At 36.9% G+C, this 21,681-nt stretch overlaps 1 protein-coding gene across 3 annotated transcripts; it reads left to right on the top strand.

Moving 5' to 3' along the window:
* Positions 1–1,201: 1,201 nt before the first annotated feature.
* Positions 1,202–21,528, top strand: trip10a (thyroid hormone receptor interactor 10a). 3 transcript variants are annotated; one of them, XM_058050276.1, is made up of 16 exons: positions 1,202–1,554; positions 4,957–5,072; positions 6,408–6,464; positions 6,810–6,957; positions 7,364–7,426; positions 8,126–8,230; positions 8,316–8,444; positions 9,599–9,745; positions 9,826–10,014; positions 13,084–13,248; positions 13,374–13,400; positions 14,721–14,830; positions 14,997–15,129; positions 16,622–16,710; positions 16,842–16,975; positions 18,719–21,527. In XM_058050276.1, exons 1-16 carry the CDS (start codon positions 1,531–1,533, stop codon positions 18,868–18,870), a joined length of 1,788 nt encoding a protein of 595 aa, XP_057906259.1. In that variant the 5' UTR covers positions 1,202–1,530; the 3' UTR covers positions 18,871–21,527. The 3 variants fall into 3 exon arrangements, with proteins under 3 accessions (XP_057906259.1, XP_057906260.1, XP_057906261.1); XM_058050277.1 differs by lacking the exon at positions 13,374–13,400 and having other exon boundaries at positions 1,203–1,554; positions 18,719–21,526; XM_058050278.1 differs by lacking the exons at positions 13,084–13,248; positions 13,374–13,400 and having other exon boundaries at positions 1,203–1,554; positions 18,719–21,528.
* The last annotated feature ends 153 nt before the right edge of the window (positions 21,529–21,681 follow it).

The following is a 21,681-nucleotide window of genomic DNA, read 5'->3' as shown; positions in this document are numbered from 1 at the left end:
TAAAAATATACAGTGGTAAGCGCGCAGACCTCACAACTAGGAGACCAGGGTTCAATTCCACCTTCGGCCATGTCTGTGTGGAGTTTGCATGTTCTCGCCGTGCATGCATGGGTTTTCTCCGGTTTCCTCCCACATTCCAAAAACATGCTAGGCTAATTAGCGACTCCAAATTGTCCATAGGTATGAATGTGAGTGTGAATGGTTGTTTGTCTATATGTGCCTTGTGATTGGCTGGTGAACAGTCCAGGGTGTCCCCAGCCTCTTGCCCGAAGACAGCTGGGATAGGCTCCAGCACCCCCACGACCCACGGAAGAAAATGAATGATTAAAAAAAATATACAGACTAAACTGGCACACTTTCAGCCCACTCTATAATAAGTATACATTACAATATAGTAAAACCTCCATAGTCAGGCACTGGTGTGCGGGAATGACTGGGAAGAAAAGCTCCGGCTTGCTTGCTGTGAGGTTGTTTGGTGCCATCTGTAGGTTTGCATGTATAAATCTATAGCCAATCCCAGGACAGGACTTCAACTGGATTCCATTTTGAGATGTATTTTTGGTGTTTTTATTAGAATTATGAAGAAAAATGAAAAACTATAACAAAACAAAAGGGATGATTTAAGACATTGTGTCTATAGTGACACAATGCACTAAAAATAAACAAAATCAGCAGCAAAAATCAGGAAAAAGCCACATAATCACTTATAACTATATGTGTAACAATATATAATATATTAATAATAATTATTAATATGAATAATTATTATTAATAATATATTAGCAGAAAAAGCCTTGCGACAATAAATTAATCACACCATAAATCAAAATTAACTATAATTTTGCTTGCCTCCATGTTTTTTCTCATCCGTTTCTTCCAAACAGGCACTTCATAGAACAATAGCATTCCATAAAACAACAGAGTGAGACCTCTTGTCAATCATACAGTCACTTTGTGGGGAGTTAAAATTAAAAATACCAAAAATACTTACCTATAACATAAAAAACCTTCTGATATGAAATACTAATCATATCAGTGATATGATTAAAAAATACTAATAGTACTTAGTAAATACTAATCATTTTATTGTGTGTATTAGTACACGGAGTAGGTGTCACGTGATTCTGTACGTGTGTGCGTCAACACACTGCACGTCTGCGCGCGCCGGGCCAGGACGTGGCTTTCCACACCGTCACGTAAAAGTGTGCGCTGGCCCTTTAAGAGTTTAAGGATTTGGGAGTGACGCGGATATGAAACCTAGTTTATCTTTCCTTCCCTTCGCTATGAAAAATATTTGGACAAACTAGACTAACAGCTGTGTGTAGACGTAATTGGCTAATTATGTTACCGGTTTACACGACTTGTTGAAGGAAGCGACGCTTCTACGAAGAAGTATTTGCTTCCCTCCCACCCTCCTCCTTCTCCTCCTCCACCGCCGCCGCCGCCGCCTCGGGATTATACTCGGATAACTTTGGAGAAGTTCTTTGTATTCGGGGCGGTCGATAAGGCTTGACGGCCAGCGGGCTGAACATGGACTGGGGCACCGAGCTTTGGGTGAGTCGCTGCGGAAGATAGCATTAAAAGCAAGAAAGTGGTGTACCCTTTTCGAGCTTGTGGTGTTTTTGCTAGCTCTTGTTTAATTATGGTGCGTTCAGGGTCACTCGCACAGTATACGTGACACGAAGACCACTTGTAAAACGTTTGTCCATGTTTGCAACATATCACACACAAAAACAACTTAATTTACTACACATAAATGTATTGAAAAATAGTGCTAGTTTTGAAAAAAAAAAAAAACTCAATACATGGTGCAGGTGAAAGCTGTACCTTAATGCTATGTCAGCAACTCACAGTTGTGACGTCATATCCTTTATGTTGATGCACTGGAAAAAGGTGTGTGTTTGTCAGCACCTTAAATGTTACCCCAGGAGGACTTTCATTATAAGAGCCATTTGGGAATCATTGTTGACATTTTGCTTCCATAGAGATGCTAGCATTATTTCAAAACAGAAGTCCCAGAAGTGGGCCTCATTTATGCACTTATTTATGATTTAATAGCAATCAATAATATTAAATCATGCATTGTTATTGTTGTGCTAATGCTGATATGTCTGCAGCAACATTTTGATTATATTTTGAATTGTAAAAATATGGACAAATGTCAAAATAACAGCTAAAAACATGCAAAAATTCAATTTTTGAGTAACCTTAAATGGTGGCAGTTATGTCACATGACATGTCCTGACTTTATGCACCGTTTACAGTATTTATATTAGCTGAAATATGCTCTCCGTGTGCTGTATATATGTAACATTATGGCTCATTCCCTGTGAAAAAGCAGAATGTGTTGCATTGCATTGCAGAGATGACGACTGGGACGCCGCAGCCTCATTACAGAGTTTCCTCCCCCTCGGGCCACGTTCCCTTTCCCTTTTTTTCTATTCTGCGTGCAACAGCCAAATTAGTTTTGGCCTACTTTGATTGGGCCACCCGTTTCTAATTTTTTTTTTTTTTTTTTTGCTGTCCGGTTGATTTTTTTTAAACTTTTTTTTAAGTCGTCATTGTGTGGTTAAAACAAACTAATAACTTTGTTTGCCTCAAGAGTTCTTCCTAGTCTATATGGCATCCATCCACTGTTGGTGGTTAATCCTTTGGCTATTTTTAGATTAGGAGTGTGCAAGATCAACACAGACTATGATAGTGTGTGTTAACAGACTTTTATGAGATGTGTTGTGTGCTAATGTGATGACAGATGCACGTCATTGTGTCACATAAGAACTCTAATGTGTTGGATGTTGTTGTCAGTCAAACTGTATTTTTTGTTGGACATTTTTGTTTCATGGACTTTACTAGTCCGGTTACTCTGTACTGTATTGTTCTACAAGATCAAGTGTCCAAACAAAGCACCCTCATATGCTGACTCACTGCATTTTTTTTTATTGAGTGCGACTGCTAAATAACTCGCCATGAGGCCGATGAAAGAAAGTGCCAGCATTTTCAGAGAGACGTTCCGTCTATTGTTCATTCATTCATTCATTTTCTACTGTTTATCCTCACAAGGGTTGCCGGGGGTGCTGGAGCCTATCCCAGCTGTCTTCGGGCAAGAGGCGGGGTACACCCTGGACTGGTCGCCAGCCAATCACAGGGCACATATAGACAAACAATCATTCACATTCACATTCATACCTATGGACAAATGAAGCCTACATAGCATTGACTTCCTGTTCAATGCAAAATAAGATTTAAAATAAAAGCATGGTAAATTAGCATAGCTAATATCATTCATTCATTCATTCATTTTCAACCGCTTATCCTCACAAGGATCGCGGGTATGCTGGAGCCTATTCCAGCTGTCTTCAGGCGACAGGCGGGGTACACCCTGGACTGGTGGCCAGCCAATCACAGGGCACATATAGACAAACAACCATTCACACTCACATTCATACCTATGGACAATTTGGAGTCACCAATTAACCTAGCATGTTCTTGGAATGTGGGAGGAAACCGGAGTACCCAGAGAAAACCCACGCATGCACGGGGAGAACATGCAAACTCCACACAGAGATGGCAGAGGGTGGAATCGAACTCGCGTCTCCTAGCTATGAGGCCTGTGCGCTAACCACTGGACCGCCATGCAGCCTGTGTTACGTCCATTAGTCTATAATAATATTATAATAATATTAATATTATATTATGATTAATAATAATAATAATATGATTAATCTTAATTTATTTAATATTATTAATAATATTAGTCTAGTTTATAATTATTTTACATTGTTTTCTGTACTATATGTGCCCTGTGATTGGCTGGCGACCAGTCCAGGGTGTACCCCGCCTCTCCCCCAAAGACAGTTGGGATAGGCTCCAGCACCCCCCGCGACCCTCGTGAGGAAAAGCGGTAGAAAATGAATGAATTGATGCTTTCTATATGACTATAAAAATTGTCTAAAATAATTGTGTTTGGAACTGATGGATTATTTCTTCGGTTTTCAGCGGACATTTTGGAACAAATAAATGACGAAAATCAATATTCCACTCTATTCTGCTTACTATAATTCCATTTTGACGTATAACAAGGGGATAAAAATCACAAATTCATAACAAAAAAAATTGTTTTCTTACCAAAGATATATATATATAGGAATTGTCTTTTCTTTGCACCAGAAGGGTTGTTACCTTGACAACCAAGGAGCATCTAGTCTTTTTTTTTTTTTTCTCCAGTGAGCCTCCCTTTAGTTACCGCAGGACTACCCAGCATGTCTTGCGGGTCCTTTGTGAATTAGATACATGTTTGCTACCTATAAATGTAGAATGATAGTCCATAACTTACCTGTTACATGTTGTGCTCTTTATTATTATTTTTTAATTTGCACTGTGCTTCTGTTATGTTTGCATATGTTTATTGTCAAGCCACTCTACTCGCCTAGGGAACACATTTACTGCAACACGCACACACATGAGTCGTATTTATTTCTTATTATGTGTACTATTTTGCGTAATACGAATGTGAAGGCGACTATAGGGGTGTTAACTCATTCTTAAAGGGCTCAAATAATGTAAAATAAAAATGTCAACAGGTGCTTAAACTATATAAATATTCAAATTATATGTAAGGAAACACAGTTTTTATAGACAAACTGTGGTTAGCATAGAATGATAATAACAGCAGCACCCTGCACGGGTTCAAATGGGGGCCGAGGCCGTCCCTCCCAATCTCAATGCAATACATGGGTGTAAAACTATGGAGTGTGTGTGAACTCTATATGTAAAAATAATGGCAATATTATTATTATTATCACTGGACAGCTCTGATGTTATATTGGGTAGGGTTGAATGTGACGTGTTACGGAGTTACGCTAGCCAACGGAACATTATCTTCACATGATTCACATCCTGCAGCGTCTCTTTTCCTAATTTGTCCCTTGTGCTTTTTTTTTTTTTCCTTAAATTTAGGACCGATGTGATGTCATCGAGAAGCACACGCACTCCGGTCTGGAGCTGGCGGAGAAGTATGTCAAATTTGTGAAGGAGAGGACGGAAATTGAGCAAAGCTATGCCAAGCAGCTGAGGTGGGCCTTGTCCTTCATCTTTATATATATATATATATATATATATATGTGTGTGTGTGTGTGTGTGTTTGTGTGGTCTCATGACCCTATCACTCCATCAGAACACACTGGCCTCATTCTCCAGCTGTAGCCATGCTCCCTCCTCATCCTCCAGAGGAAGTGGGAGCAGACAGACACATGACTGACAGGATGTTGTCAGAGTAAAAGGAGGAAGATTTGTCTTTTAAAAAAAAATCTGCTTTCACCCAAATTTCTTTATGATGTCATACAGCTTTTACTTTCATTCGCTACACCGCCCCGCTATTACAGTTTGATATACATTGGGTGTACTCATTGGCGCCCCCTATTGGTTTTACTCCAAATGCTTTGGAATGCGTTGCAAGCATACATGTTATACAGATTTCCTTAAAGGTTTGCAGTTATTAGACCAGGAGTGTCCAAAGTGTGGCCCAGTGGCTGTTTGTGGTCGGCGGCTGTACTTATAATGGACTGCATCACATTCTAAAAATAGCATTTAACAATGAAAAAAATAATTTTCTAGAATTAAGTCAAAATATGAAGAGAAAAAAGTTAAAACCTTAAGAAGAAACATTCATAATTTTATTAGAATTATGCTATGATTTTACAAGGAAAAGTAATGTAATTTTAATATCATAAAGTTGAAAAATTCAATAAAAACATATTTAAATATTTTTAAAAATCTGAATATTACCAGAAAAGTATTTTTTCAATTTTTGGAAAATTAGGTTGCGGAATAATTTGTGAGAGTTTATGTGAATAAAGTCACATTATTGGAATAAAGTCATAATTACAAGACAAAATTACAAGAACAAATTGGAAAAAAATGCAAAAATTAAAAACATTTCAGCCAAAATCATAATGAGAAAAAAAGAATAAACTGGCGAGGAAGGAATGGAAGGAAAGGAAGGAATAATGTAATTTTAGTAGCACAGGGAGTAAAAAACATGTCATCTTTTAAAGTCAGAATATTATGAGAAACAAACAAAACAAAATAAAGTTGGGGAAATGTTAGAATATTATGGGAATAAAGTCAAAATATTATGGGTATAAAGTCAAAATATTTGGAAAAGAGAAAGTCTGAAGATAATTTAAGAACAAAGTTGAAATATTTGATAAATTAAAAAAACAAAGCTCAAAAATAGGCTTTTTCACCTATATCATTTTTTAAAATTTAATAATTTTTTTTTTTTACAAAATATCAAAGTGGCCCTTATATCCTTCATTTTTCAAATTTGGACAAATGTGCTTGTCAGTCCCCTAAAGGTGTGTGTTCATTGTTTTCTATAATATCACACACTTTCCCTTGTTTTTCAGGAACCTGTCAAAGAAATTTAATCTAAAACGGTTGGGCAAAGATGAGCCAGATGGCAGGTGAGACACTTTGATAAAAAAAATTGCTCCTTCTTTAATCCTAACTTGGATTAGCACCAAAGTGTACAACATTAGAAATTTGTATGCCAGACTCCTTCATTAAGAAGCAGTAGAAAAAGAGATTATATGTTATTCCTTGAGCCATATTTGGTTAATTAAGCATATGTGGTTTATTACTATTAACAATGAAAACATAACCTCATGGGTTATACAACACACTTTAACCTCCAGGATGCTGTGCGAGATGTCGAAATGCCTTCAGAAGGAAGCAGGAAGCTCTTATCATGGCTTCCCATGTTATCGGTGGCCCTCATCTATGTGTTCCCTCCCCACAACAATGATTAGGTTCACCAGCTACCAGTCCTTTTTGGACATCCTGAATGAGATGAACGACTACGCCGGCCAGAGGGAGCTGGTGGCTGAGAACATGCTGATGAACATTTGTGCCGAGCTCACCAAGTACCTGCAGGAACTCAAGCTGGAGCGGAAGTCGGTGAGATACATTTACGTTATCCATGTGTGTGTGTGTGTGTGTGTGTGTGTGTGTGTGTGTACACGTGAATGAACAGGTACATGCAATAAGACTTGTGTGAAAGGTGCTGAGCGGCCATGTTGTAGATCCGTGTTTACAGAAGCCAAACTGGATAAGCGGCGATACGCCTGTTTCTCCCTCCGTGAGGATTCATTCCTTGGCTGCGTCTCGCCGGATTATTCAGACTTACTGCAGACGAGACGTCTCACACACACACACACACACACACTGGCATTTGTCCTTTTTCATTTTTTTCCACTGTGTTGTCACTATTTACCCTACGTCTCCCCCTCACTGTCATATGACCCCCACACTTCCCTCCCTTGCTGACTGTTGTCAATTTTTTTTTTTTTACCAATGTCTGCAGTATCTGACGGAGGCCAAAAAGGCCCAGCAGGCGTTGGAGAGCACCAGCAAGCAGCTAGAAACCGTAAGTCTTAACTTAACATAACTTAGTCAGTAGAGAGTCACATGACCTCTAATAAACAGTGCAGACACATCCAAAATGCACGATTCATACGGTTATATACATATTTCCAGAAATGGTCAATACAGGGAAATTTTAAGGTTGCCGTGGCCTTCAGGGGGCGCTAGAAATTGTGAAAAAAATAAACAGTGGTTCCTGACCTGACTGTGATAAGTGAATTTCTGCAAAGTAGGAGTCCTTATTTATAAATCAAATGCATAAAAAAACCTGTTTATAATCAAAAACGTGAATTAACATCCCATAGTCACATTTACACTTATCTTACTCAATATAGACATAATGAGAGAAAATAATATATATATTAAACACAAATAATACATAAAATAGACTCCTTCGTTTTTTTTACTACCTGTTCTGGAATGAACTTTCTACAGTGGCCATTGTCTCATCAATGTAACATTACTGACACCTAGTGACCAGTGTGGACTACTACATCCCATCACATTGTCTCTGTATGCATTCTATGCTCAAAAATGCCTACTTTAGCCCCCCAAAAATAAATATATGCAATGTTTTTACTACAACTAAGAACATTTTAGAGGCGCTGAAGCTCCCCTAAAATAGCCTGAATGACACCACTGAGTGACGGCAAAACCTTCACCTTGAATTCACATGCTGACTCTATTAATGTCCTTTTTGCAGAGTAAAAAGCGTTTTGAGCGAGAATGGCGAGAAGCAGAGCGTGCGGCGCAGTATGCCGACAAGACAGATCAGGACATCAACGCCACGAAGGCGGATGTTGAAAAGGTGAGAAAAAAGTGGTGGAGTTCGGACGGAGCACTTCAAGGTGGAATGGCATGCGCTTGATGAAACGTGATGGTGTACTCCGCAGGCCAAACAGCAGGCTCACATGAGGGCACACGTCGCAGAGGAGTGTAAGAATGACTACGCCGCGCAACTCCAGAGGTTCAACAAGGAGCAGAAGCAGTTCTATTTCACCGACATGCCGCTAATCTTTAATGTAAGTATTCCACTCATGTCAGTGAAAGAGGTCTTTTAAAGATAATATGTAATAATGGTAATGGTTTTATTTCATTTGAACATGCATCAGATTACAATTGAATGCATCACATAATCAGTTCACAGTTCCACATGTCCAAAAGGAGTAGGAAGAAGCAAAGCTTATTAAATCCTACCCCTCCATCTGGTACTTTTACAATCAGTAACTGTTACATTTGTTCACTTCCTGCATTTCTAAGATAATTTAATTTAATTTTATTTTATTTTATTTTATTTTATTTTATTTTATTTTATTTTATTTTATTTTATTTTATTTTATTTTATTTTATTTTATTTTATTTTATTTTATTTTATTTTATTTTATTTTATTTTATTTTATTTTTAAAATAAATTTAATCTCATAATAAAGCAACTTATTTTTCCTCCCCGATAAGATTAATTAATTCACTTTGAACTTAATTCTCGGAAAATTGTAATTCTGTTCTTGTAATATTACACATTTATATATTTTTTTGTATATATTTAATATAACATTACCACTTAAAAAAAGAAATGTATATTTATTCTTTGCCCAGATAATATTGCTAAAATATATATGCATATTTTTGTATTATATAATTTCTATAATATCTAATTAAACATTTTTATTTTATCTAAAATTTATCTAAAATTTATCTAAAATTATCTAAAATTTATTTATCTAAATTTATCTAAAATTTATCTAAAATTCATCTAAAATTGTATCTAAAATTTTATATTTTATTTATATATATATATATATATATATATATATATATATATATATATATATATATATATTTTATTTTTTTAAATAATGTACCTCATACCGAAGTACGAGGTGATATGACCATACAATGACAATCCATTACTCAATCCATTCCATAGTTTGATTCCACATACTGAAATGCTATGGCTTTTATGACGTAGTCCTTGCATATAAGTGTTTCAAATGTAGTTCTTCCCTGAGATCATATTTCTCCTCTCTTGTAGAGAAGTATTGGATGACATTTTTAGCTAATTGGTTATTTTTAGCATTATGCATTATTTTAGCTGTTTGAAGATGAACTATATCAGCAAGTTGAAGTATTTTTACGATTTTAGAAATAAGGAGTTAGTATGTGTCTGTGATTTCAGAAACTGCAAGAACTTGACGAGAGGCGAGTTCGTAAGTTGGCACAGGGCTACGTACTTTTCTCCGACACGGAGAAGCAGGTGATGCCTATCATCGGCAAATGCTTGGACGGGATCACCAAAGCCGGCACGAATGTTAACGAGAAAAATGTAAGTTGCTCGTTTAGCCTTTGGCACAAGTGGAACAATAACTAAGAATAACAAAGTTAATTGTTCACTTCCTGAACCAGGACTCCATGATTGTCATCGAGCAGAACAAGTCAGGATTCGAGCGTCCGGGCGATGTGGAGTTTGAGGACTTCAGTCAGGGCATCAATCGAGCGTCGTCCGACAGCAGCCTCGGGACGCCCAAAGGCCCTATGGACCTTTTGGGGAAGAATCGAAGCAAAAACTTTTGGCTTTTCAGCAAAAAAACAAAGGTAGGATTATGATTATGAAGAAAAATGAATGCAGTAGCAAAGCAAGTCAAGCTAGTGGTTGACTCCTTGCATGACGGGCCGAGCCAGGATGGACCTACCACCCGTTCAAAGCTCAACAGCATGCACCTCTTTTATCATAATGACCCTTTGCACCCATGAGTCTTTCTAGAACACGCCCCCTTTGCATGAGTGAGCCCCCTCACCCCCCCTCCCTTTGCGTGCACAGGTCAACTTCCAGTCAGAGTTGTGCTGTCAGCAGCACGGGGCCCGAACAACATTGAATTTTTTCCTCTGCAGGCATCCACAAACACACTGCGTCCATTATGCTTGGCCAGAAGCGAGCCTTGTGCCCTGCCGTTTACAATCGCAATCATTGTGAGAACAATCCGGAATGTTATTTGCCAGGTCAGGAAAACGGGAATCGGGTCATTTTGCAGTGCAGAAGAGGAGGGCGGATATGTTTGGATTGGTTAGTTACAGTGGAACCTGAAAAGAATTCAAAAATCTGTCAGTTTAAAAGTCAAATTCTGGGAAATTGTGCCTCAAAAGCAGTTTTTTCCCTCCATGTAAACATGTGATGATAACCATAGAGCCAGAAATGGCACTTTTTGCAACATAGCAAAGTTTCTGTCATCTTTTTTACAACCAAAAAACGAATTAACAGTCAAATTCTGGGAAATTGTGCCTCAAAAGCTGTTTTTTCCCTCCATGTAAACATGTGATGACAACCATAGAGCCAGAAATGGCACTTTTTGCAACATAGCAAAGTTTCTGTCATCTTAGTATACTCTGAGTGATACATTTAGGTACTAAACTAGTGTAAAAACAATCTCACATACAACCAAAAAACGAATTAACAGTCAAATTCTGGGAAATTGTGCCTCAAAAGCTGTTTTTTCCCTCCATGTAAACATGTGATGACAACCATAGAGCCAGAAATCAAACTTTATGCAACATAGCAAAGTCTCTGTCAGCTTAGTATACTATGAGTGATACAGTTACTAGTGTAAATACAATCTTACATACAACCAAACAACATTCATTAATCCTGGCAGTACCTATAAAGCACCACTAGGAGACAGTACTTCCTGCTTCCTCTCCAATATATGGGTCAGTAAATACTCATATTAGGCACCATATAGCATTTACTTGTAATAGAATGGAAGAATTCTATCAGTATCCATAAAACTATTAAGAGTCAACTATAAAACTAGTTTATTTTAGTGTTAATTAGTTAGTTAATATAGTTGTTAATTGGCTCCATACTCGATTCAGACAAATTTATTTTCATTATATAGGATTTTGTATGTTTATGACATTTTTAAATACGATAAGGACAAAGTACATATTACCACTTCCACATGGAATGGGAGGAGAACCTTTTTTCACTCTGCATCCATGGCTTGTAAAGTTAAAATGTGGTTAAAAATATTGCAGTTCACGGAACCAGAACCATTGTAGTTTTGGTGCAGATCTGAATAAAGGTGCACATTTAATGAGAATATCTGGGACCAAGCCAGGCTTGTTAAGGATTTTGCTGTACAACGTTTGATACCGTCCATGAAAGGACTGGAGTGAAACAGCACCACCTAGTGTTTATCAGACTGACCTGCTGAGGATTGTTCAGCATCGGCTGGAGGTCTGCACTCTTGAGTTCCTCACTCTTGCCGACTTGTTCATTTGGTCACATGACTGGTCTACCACCTACCCTCTCAAACCTCCCCCTAACATGCCCCCCCCTTGCATTAATAACACTCAATGATCCCCTCTGTATTCCCTGTTTGCTTGTTCAGCGCCTCTCACCTCCCAGCATGTCTTCCCAGGCTGCGCTCGGCCGTGCATCAATGTGTGTATGTATGTGTGTGTGTGTGTGTGTGTGTGTGTGTGTCTTCAGTCATGCTCTCCCAATTAGAGCCAGAGCTGGATGAATAGCAAACTCACTTGAGGGAGCTTTTTGGGTCTCTCTCTAGAAAACATTTCCCCCCCCCCTTCCTGCCCCGCCTCCATCTTTAAAAGCGTCCTAAAACTGGCATTACTGTCGAGGAAAGGAGTAACCTCCACTTTTAATGACAGTGTTGCATTCTCATCATTATATATTATATAATATAATTAATTATAAATATTATTTTTATTTTTATTTTTATTTTTATTTTTATTTTTATTTTTATTTTTATTTTTATTTTTATTTTTATTTTTATTTTTATTTTTATTTTTATTTTTTCATTACATTTACACGAGAATAAAGTTGGAAATATATTTTAATTTTAATTTTAATTTTAATTTTAATTTTAATTTTAATTTTAATTTTAATTTTAATTTTAATTTTAATTTTAATTTTAATTTTAATTAAAAGACACTTTGAAGCAAAGTTTTACAAAGTCAAGCATTCTTCATTAATTACTCTGTTGTTTCAGCCAACTAAGCTCCAATATTTAATATTCACCTCATGAACAAAGCCCAAAATCATTATGACGGTTGAAAATGCTGCCATCTGCTGGCCGAGAAGGGGAACACCAACTGTCAGCCTATAAAACTCCATTCATTCCTTCATTTTTTAAATTGTTTTAATCCTCATGAGGGTCAGGAAGGTATGCTGGAGTCTATCCCAGTGTGTGTATGCGGGGGGCGGGGGGGTATGTAAACCCTGGACTGGTGGCCAGCCAATCACAGGGCACATATAGACAAACAACCATTCACACTCACATTTTTGCAGTATATATAGATGACATTATTACAATAATACAGAAGAATCTTAATGAGCCACCATGTTTGGTTGGGTGTGATTGTGGTTGTTGTGTTGTTGTGATGCTACACAAGCATGTTTGCTTTACTGTTGCGTTACTGGATTATTGCTGTGCTTTTATTGTAATGTGTGTTTGTGTGTGTGTTGTCATGCTATCGGGGCCCAGCGTCATCTTCTCAGCTTGGTGGTGTGCTTTAAGGTGTTGACGGTGTCTTTTTCTTTCTCTTGTCATCTTTTTTTGTCTCCTTTTTTTTGCCTCCTTCCTTTTTTGTCAACCCTACTCCCCTATGACTTCCCCCAATCCACCCGCCTGCGTCCCACCCCAGCTCTCCCCTTCCTTGCTCCCACCTTTGTTCACACCTCCGGCCCCCTCACCCTCCAACGGACCCCCTTCCCCCAAGTTTGGCCGGGACCCCCTGTCGTACTATTTGAAGGAGATCAATAAGACAGTCAAACCCAGAATCTCGTCCTTCCGCACACTCAGGAGATCGGTGAGTGTACCTGAAAGGGAGAGGCAGCCACCCACCGGGGCCTGCATGTGCCGTCTTTACATCTGCACCACTTTTATTTCATTCCACATGGTTCTTATTTCATTGACTTCCTTCCTCCTCTCCAGAAGTTCACCCCAGAGAGGCTCCCCTCGGTAATATGGACCACATTATAATATGGCGGGGGTGCAAACCGGGTGCAAATTCATACAGTGGCCACCTTCCCCATGCAGTTTCTCATTGAACAAATACATTATGCCTTGTTGGTAAGGTCTACAAGCACCACATGAGATGGCGTTGGGAAGGTGGCCACCTGCTGGTGAAGGAGGGGAGACATGTTATGAGAAAAAAGTAGTACATTTATGAGGATTTTTACTTCACTAATACCTGATTATATTACTAAATTTACTTTCAACCACATTCTCAGAAATTTACAATTTCCAAATTAATTTTTTTCTTGTAATATTCCAACCATAAATACTATAAAAATATATTTTGGATAATTTTGCCACTTACTATTACAACTTTAATCTCATAAATTACCACTTTAATCTTATAAAAAAGCAACTTATTTTTCCTCCCCAATAAGATAATTAATTCACTTTGAACTTAATTCTGAGAAAATTACAATATCCTTTTTCTTGTAATCTTAAAAAAATATATTTATTATTATTAATTAATATATAATTAATATATAATTAACATATTAATTTAATATAACATTAACACTTTTTTTTACAGCTTTATTCTCAATATATTACAACCTACATTTTTTTGCCCAGATAATATTGCTTAATTTTTATATAATTTCATATCTATCTCTAAGATATGTATTTGTGTCATAATATTGGCCAATATATAATATAGTAGTAGTAATACTAATATTAAATAATAATAACACACACAACAACAACAACAACAACAATAATAATAATGTTAACAATAGTTGACATTATTGTAATATTATATCATTGAAATAAAATAATTATATTATTAATAATATTGTAAAATATTATTATATATTATGCCTTTTTCTTGTTAAATTGTGATTTTTTCCCCTATTTTAAAACAATTTAATTGTCATAAAATGATATTACAGCCATTAAAACCATTTTTTAAAATTTTCCTCGTGAAATTGTGACTTTATTCTCATAATACTGTGTGATGACATTTATTTTATGTTTATTATTTTCTTTTTCTTCTACTCTTCAATAGAAAATGATGAAAAAGCTAATAAAAATGATGTGCTAACAGGTACTGTTTTGAATTATATGTTTATGGTTCAGCTCACTATTACACCTGCCAGTGTGTATATGAAATATGTCTGAAATAGCCTTAGCGTGATTTTAAAATGGCTGAATTCAGACTTTTGGTTTCCTGGTGTTCCTCCTGAGGGTGGTCATTTATTTCTTGGTTTTTATTGTCTGGTGACAATAAAGTTCAGGGGTATTAAAGCTGTGTGACCTTTTTGTCAGCCCGTGGTGACTGAGGACTTCACCCACCTCCCCCCAGAGCAGCGTAGAAAGAGACTGCAGCAGAAACTGGATGAAATTGGCAGAGATTTGCAGAAGGAAATAGATAGTAGGTGTGTGTTTCTCTCTGTTTGTGTGTTTACACATCCATTCGTCTCTATTAGAGCGTCTCTTGTGACCGCAATCGTCATGACGATGGTGTGTCTGGATGGGTGTGAGAACGGAGCTCTTAAACGCCCAAAATAAAATCCCTCCTGTCTTCTCTTCTCTCTCTGCCAGTGAGGCCCTGGGGAAGATGAAGGATGTTTATGAGAAAAATCCTCAATTGGGAGACCCCACAAGTCTGGCATCCCAAATCAGTCAGACGGCCCAGAATATAGAACGTCTCCGTGGGGAGCAAAGCAAGTATGAGGTAATTATTTACTTTTACCATTAATAGCAGAGTCAGGCACTGGATTATTTACGTCACTCTGAGATTCTTATCTGTTGTGGTCAAAATATAATGGTAATGGTAATGGTTTTATTTCAGTTGAACATGCATCAGATTACAATTGAATGCATCACATAATCAGTTCACAGTTCCACATGTCCAAAAGGAGTAGGAAGAAGCAAAGCTTATTAAATCCTACCCCTCCATCTGGTACTTTTACAATCAGTAACTGTTACATTTGTTCACTTCCTGCTTTCTAATTTAATTTAATTTTATTTTATTTTATTTAATTTAATTTAATTTTTTAATTTTTATTTTATTTTATTTTATTTCATTTTATTTTATATAATTTAAAAAATAAATTTAATCTCATAATAAAGCAACTTATTTTTCCTCCCCGATAACATTAATTAATTCACTTTGAACTTAATTCTCAGAAAATTGTAATTCTGTTCTTGTAATATTACAAATTTATATATATTTTTGTATATATTTAATATAACATTACCACTTAAAAAAAGAAATGTATATTTATTCTTTGCCCAGTTAATATTGCTAAAATATATATGCATATTTTTATATTATATCATTTCTATAATATCTAATTAAATATATGTTTGTGTCATAATATTGGACAATGATAATAATATTGTTAACAATAATTAACATTATTGTAATATTGTATTATTGAAATAAAATAATTATATTATTAATAATATTGGAAAATATTATTATAATTATGCCTTTTTCTTGTAAAATTATGATTTATGTTCCTATTTTAATTTAATTTAATTTAATTTAATTTTAAACAAACAAAAAAAGTGTCCAGTGTTTATGTAACAATTTTTGCAATTTTTTCATTTATAAGTCGCAGGAACAGCCAACCTAAAAAAAAGTGTGATTTATAGTCCGGAAATTACGGTAGTCACGAAGACGTTTTGCTTGATGGCGGCCATCTTTTTCGACTAATCGTCCTCAAATTTTACACACATGTGCTCGCCAGTTCCTTAAACATTTGTACCAAATTTGTTACCGATTCACGTAAACGCTTTGAAGTTACAGTGGGTGTTTCGTGGAGCCGTGTGGGGAAATTTGAAGTCGATCCCACTTAGAGAGTTTAATAGCAGCACCACCTTGTGGTGAATTTATCAGAAAAGTAATAGCACAGGCAACACAGTAGGGGTGCATGTTTTGACACATTTTCACCCTTTTGTCTGCATTGGTTCGGAAGTAGTAAACAATACATTCGGGCATGTCATCTGTAAAGCTGACATTTATAATGGAGTATTGTGTTAGTGGCTTCAGTATAATGCAAACTACCACCTTGGTAATAAAAGTCGGTTAAAATGATGGATGATGCTGTTGCAGGTGCAAAGCGAAGACATCGTATCCTACTAATAAATACCTCACTCTTAGTAGACGCATTGCAAAATGTCATTAAATGCATCATCACCTGTGTCCTAAACATCCACAGATATGGCTAGCTGAAGCGGGAGGTCGAGGAGACACACCGCGTTATAAATCTCACTCCTTCAACAACAACGAAGCTCACGAAACGCTCAGGTGACTCTCACTTCTCCCTCAGCAATGTAGTAATCAGTGTATAATAATAATAATAATAACTGCTATTTATACTACAGTACTTGTTAGGACACTCTAAGCTCCTATTGTGTTTATTTTCTTACTCTTTACAGTCCCGATGGCGCTCATTCTGACGGAGGCACACCCGACGCCTCCCACGCCATCTATGCCGAGTTTGATGACGACTTTGAGGACGAGGAAGTCACGGCTCCGATTGGGAACTGCACCGCCCTGTACAACTTTCCCGGTATGTCACCGACGCCACCGTAATCAATAAAGAATGTGGTTGACTGCATGCCAACTGCCACCTGGCTTTGGAAACTGACTCACTTAAGTGACTAAAACACGACAACTATTAATACACACTCCTGATGGTTAATCGTTTGCTCAGTCACAATGCTTGCCATGCATATTGTTGGCAGTGTACAATCACAAGCAGGTATCTCCAAATTTGTGATTTTTTTTTCTTCAAAAATATCGAGGAAAATGTATATTTTTGGGAAGATTTGTAAAAAATAAAAATAAAAAAAGAGAAGAAAATATGACTTTAATTGGCTTTAGTCATTTTATGTAAAAAATAGATATACCTGAACCACCAAAAAGTTAAAAATAATAAAAAAGACTAATTACTATGACAGAGTGTGAGGGCCACATTGAGAAAAAAATAAGATTTTGAGAATAAAGTTGTAAATCAGGTTGTAAATTCAAGTTGTAAGAATGAAGTCATAAATTTACATGAGAGTAAAGTCGTAAATTTACATGAGAGTAAAGTGGTACATTTACATGAGAGTCAGTTGTAAATGTGCTACAATACAGTTGTAGATTTACACAAGCATCAAGTTGTAAATTTACGAGAAAGTCATACATTTACGACTTTATTCTCGTGAATTTACAACTTTATTGTAAATCAATAAAGTTGTAAATTTACGAGAAAGACATACATTTACGACTCTATTCTCGTGAATTTACAACTTTCTCGTAAATAAATAAAGTTGTAAATTTACGAGAATCAAGTCATACATTTACACGAGAATCAAGTCGTACGTTTACGAGATTAAAGTTGTAAATTTACACAAATGTACTAGAATAAAGTCGTAAATTTACATGAGAATAAAGTGGTAAATTTACACGAGAGTCAGTCGTAAACATACTACTATAAAGTTGTAGATTTACACAAGCATCAAGTTGTAAATTTATGAGAAACATAACGTTCTCGTAAAGTTGTAAATTTACGAGAATCAAGTTGTACATTTACGAGATTAAAGGTGTTAATTTACACAAGAATAACATAGTAAATCTACGAGAATTAAGTTGTAAATCTACCAGAATAAAGTAGTACATTTATGAGAATTAACTTGTAAAGTTACACGAGAATAAAGTCGTAAATCTACCAAAATAAGGTTGTAAATTCAAACGAGAATCAAATCTTAAATTTAAATTTGAGTGAATAAATTTTTGTCGTAAATTTTCACAAGAATCAAGTCATGAATTTACCAGAATTGAGAGAATAATGTTGTAAATTTACGAGAAAAAGTTGTATCACCACCTTTGCCCAAGGACACATGTCACATAAGAACACCCCCCCCCCCCCCCCCCCCCGTCTCAGGCAATGCCTGTTACGGCAGACTATTAACATAATCTGAGATTTTGAGAATGAAATTTATGATAAAGAACTTGATGTTTCAGGCATTGTCTGAGACAGCTATGAAAAAGGGGGGGGGGTGTCATCTTTGGCCTTGGGGGATGAGGAAGGGGCGGAGTAAGTAAGGAAGGTAGAAGCGAAAAGGTCCAGACATGCTAATCTGTTTGTGCTCAACTTCTCTGTTTTGCTTACATTATAAATAAAAGCCTTCCTTCCTGAATTATTCCTGAAATGTCAGATTGTCCTTTTTAAATAAAGTTAATGAATTAAAATCAATAACGTGTAAATGTTCCAAACTCCAACCCCAATGCTACAGTCTATTTATAATACTGAATGATGCTGTTCCAGGCGCCAGCGAAGGCACCATCTCCATGCAGGAAGGCGAAGTTCTTGCGGTGGTGGAGGAAGACAAAGGCGACGGCTGGACACGTGTACGTCGTAGCAATGGCGACGAAGGCTACATCCCCACTTCCTACGTCACCATCTCCCTCAATAAATGACACGCGGAGCGAGAGAGAGAGAGGGACACAAACATTTCTTTCCCTAACGGGAACCATCACGATACACAACGGCAGCGCTTATGAGCGGGGACCAGGAAGTAGGGAGAGTTCCATATAAGGTAAATTGTCTCCTCAATTAGCCATAGCACGGTGCTAACGACAAATGCCAGTTAACCACAGCACGGGCAACCACGGCGATGTAACCTTTTCAATGAAAACATGTAAGTATGCAACATTTTTATGTCGCTTTAATAAGCACAGGCGGGATCGGGAAACGTCTCTTAGAGGATTGGATGACATTTTGCTGACAATGGCAGCCATATCACATGACTTTACATCCCACCTATAGCATTAAAGGAAAGGACATAGGGCTTGTATGCTAAATGTAATTTATTGCAAAGCTTTATGTCCAATTTGTCAGCGTTTTTTTTTTTTTTTAACTTACACACACACACACACAGTGGCGGGCAATGTAGTCACAAAAGGGAGCAGATATAGTGACTTGTATTTATGTAAATATATCCTTTAGATACCACTATTGTCTTATTTAACCATCAATAATGGTGATGCTCGTCATTTTCTTCACACATTCTAAAGTTTTTAAAATGTTTTTGGTGCCTTTCAGGTTTAAATCATCATTATTATTATTATTATTATTGTGTGTGTACACACACTTATAGCATTTTTACATTAAGATATTTTCTTGGTTCAAAACGAAATAAATCTGGAGCACATTTCAAAGATATACGCCTCATTTATGCTGTTATGGAATCATTTGTTATATTTTCTATGCCACTTATTCTTAATAGGGTCATGGAGTGTGCTGGAGTCTATCCCAGGTTGACTTGGAGCAAGAGGAGGGGTACACCCTGGACTGGTGGCCAGCCAGCCAGCCAATCACAGGGCACATATAGACAAACAACCATTCACACTCACATTCATACCTATGGACAATTTGGAGTCGCTAATTAAGCTAGCATGTTTTTGGAATGTGGGAGGAAACCGGAATACCCGGAGAAAACCCACGCATGCACGGGGAAAACATGCAAATTCAGGGAATTGAACCCAGGTCTGTAGCCAAAATGCTAACCTAACCACTCAACCATCGTGCGTCTGTACCACAACATTTTTCTACCGCTTATCCTCACGAGGGTCGCAGGAGGGTGCTGTGGAGCCTATCCCAGCTGTCTTCAGGGCTGAGAGGCGGGGTACACCTTGGACTGGTGGTCAGCCAATCACAGGGCACATATAGACAAACAACCATTCACACTCACATTCATACCTATGGACAATTTGGAGTCGCCACCTCGCATGTTTTTGGAATGTGGGATGAAACCGGAGTAACCGGAGAGAACATGCAAACTCCACACAGAGATGGCCGAGGGTGGAATTGAACTCGGGTCTCCTAGCTGTGAGGCCTGTGTGCTAAACACTCGACCACTGTCCAGCCTGCTTAGACAAGTTTTCATTCATTCATTAATTTTCTGCCGCTTATCCTCACAAGGGTCGCGGGGGGCGGGTTGCTGGAACCTATCCCAGCTGTCTTCAGGCGAGAGGCGGGGTACACCCTGGACTGGTGGCCAGCCAATCACAGGGCACATATAGACAAACAACCATTCACACTCACATTCATACCTATGGACAATTTGGAGTCTCCAATTAACCTAGCACCGAGCGGGGAATCGAACCCAGGTCTCCTAGACAAAATTATGCATGTAATGTGATCATTATTTATAGCTTTCTTTCAGGTCTCTCAAGGTCCATTGATGCTATTTTTTCAGTATGGATTTGTAAAAAGGTGTTCTGTTATGTTTCCACTAGATGGCACTATTGCTATCTTTACATAGTAAAATTCCATTCAAACTCTTTGCAAGATTATGTTTTCAACACAGGTCTTGTGGCACATTTGCAAGACTCATTAGATAGCACATTAGATTTGGAGGATTTAGATTTAGTTGAAAGTATAACCGAGCTTCTTTAGAGCCAAAAGAACATCCTGCTATCTAGGATGAGATCATTTGAATGCAAAAAGCCTTTAAAGGTCATACATTATATTGGAATATGGGATGCTACAGAATGTGGCATGCTGCCGCCTCAGATGATGACTTCCATAGGATTCACAACTTTCACATCTCACTTTAGTCTTAAACTGTGTAAAAGTGTAAAAAGAAGCTAAATTGCGGTACTCAACTTGAGCTCTGCTCAATTTGCAGTAGAGGTGATTTAATAGAGTTTTGATACAGTTACCTGATCTCACGGCTAATGGCTGGGATTACATCGCCGTGCTTCATTGGCTCGGAACATTCATAAAAAGAACACATCTCTCATACTGCTGAAATTGATTAGCATATTGCTGAAAATGATTAGCGCCGTCAGCTCTGTAGAAGGAATAAATCACAAATTAGCTGCCTCAGTCATAGGAGCATTTTATTATACATTTTATATATATTTTTTGCATTTAGTGTGACTGTATTTATGTGGTTCATTAATATTAAAAATTATTCTGAAATAAACTGGGAATAAAATAATTCTGCCTTGAAATAAATCAAATATATTCTAAAAACAAATTAAATAATATAACACATTTATTTCAGTGTTGGCTTCTTATTGTTGTTTTTTTTAAGAAATGTGTCTGTAAATAATAATACAAACATGTTTTTAAATGAAACCGACCTGTGCATGTGGTCCATTAATATTAATAGTAATTACTGGGAAAAATTTGAAAAAATAGTAATATTAGTCAGCCTTGAATCAAATTAAAATATAATAAAAAAATTATGAAAAATTCCAAATAAATAAGTAAGTAAATAA

The sequence above is a fragment of the Doryrhamphus excisus genome, chromosome 15 (assembly GCF_030265055.1).
Source record: "Doryrhamphus excisus isolate RoL2022-K1 chromosome 15, RoL_Dexc_1.0, whole genome shotgun sequence".
Lineage (NCBI taxonomy): Eukaryota > Metazoa > Chordata > Actinopteri > Syngnathiformes > Syngnathidae > Doryrhamphus > Doryrhamphus excisus.
Note: the sequence above shows the minus strand (reverse complement) of the source record. Positions and strands in the feature narration are given on the sequence as shown.

Excerpts from the sequence above, each read along its gene's own strand:
- trip10a (XM_058050276.1), top strand. The coding sequence starts at position 1,531 with ATGGACTGGGGCACCGAGCTTTGG. Across the intron at positions 8,445-9,598 it reads ACATGCCGCTAATCTTTAAT|AAACTGCAAGAACTTGACGA; the intron begins GTAAGTATTCCA and ends CTGTGATTTCAG. Across the intron at positions 16,976-18,718 it reads CGCCCTGTACAACTTTCCCG|GCGCCAGCGAAGGCACCATC; the intron begins GTATGTCACCGA and ends ATGCTGTTCCAG.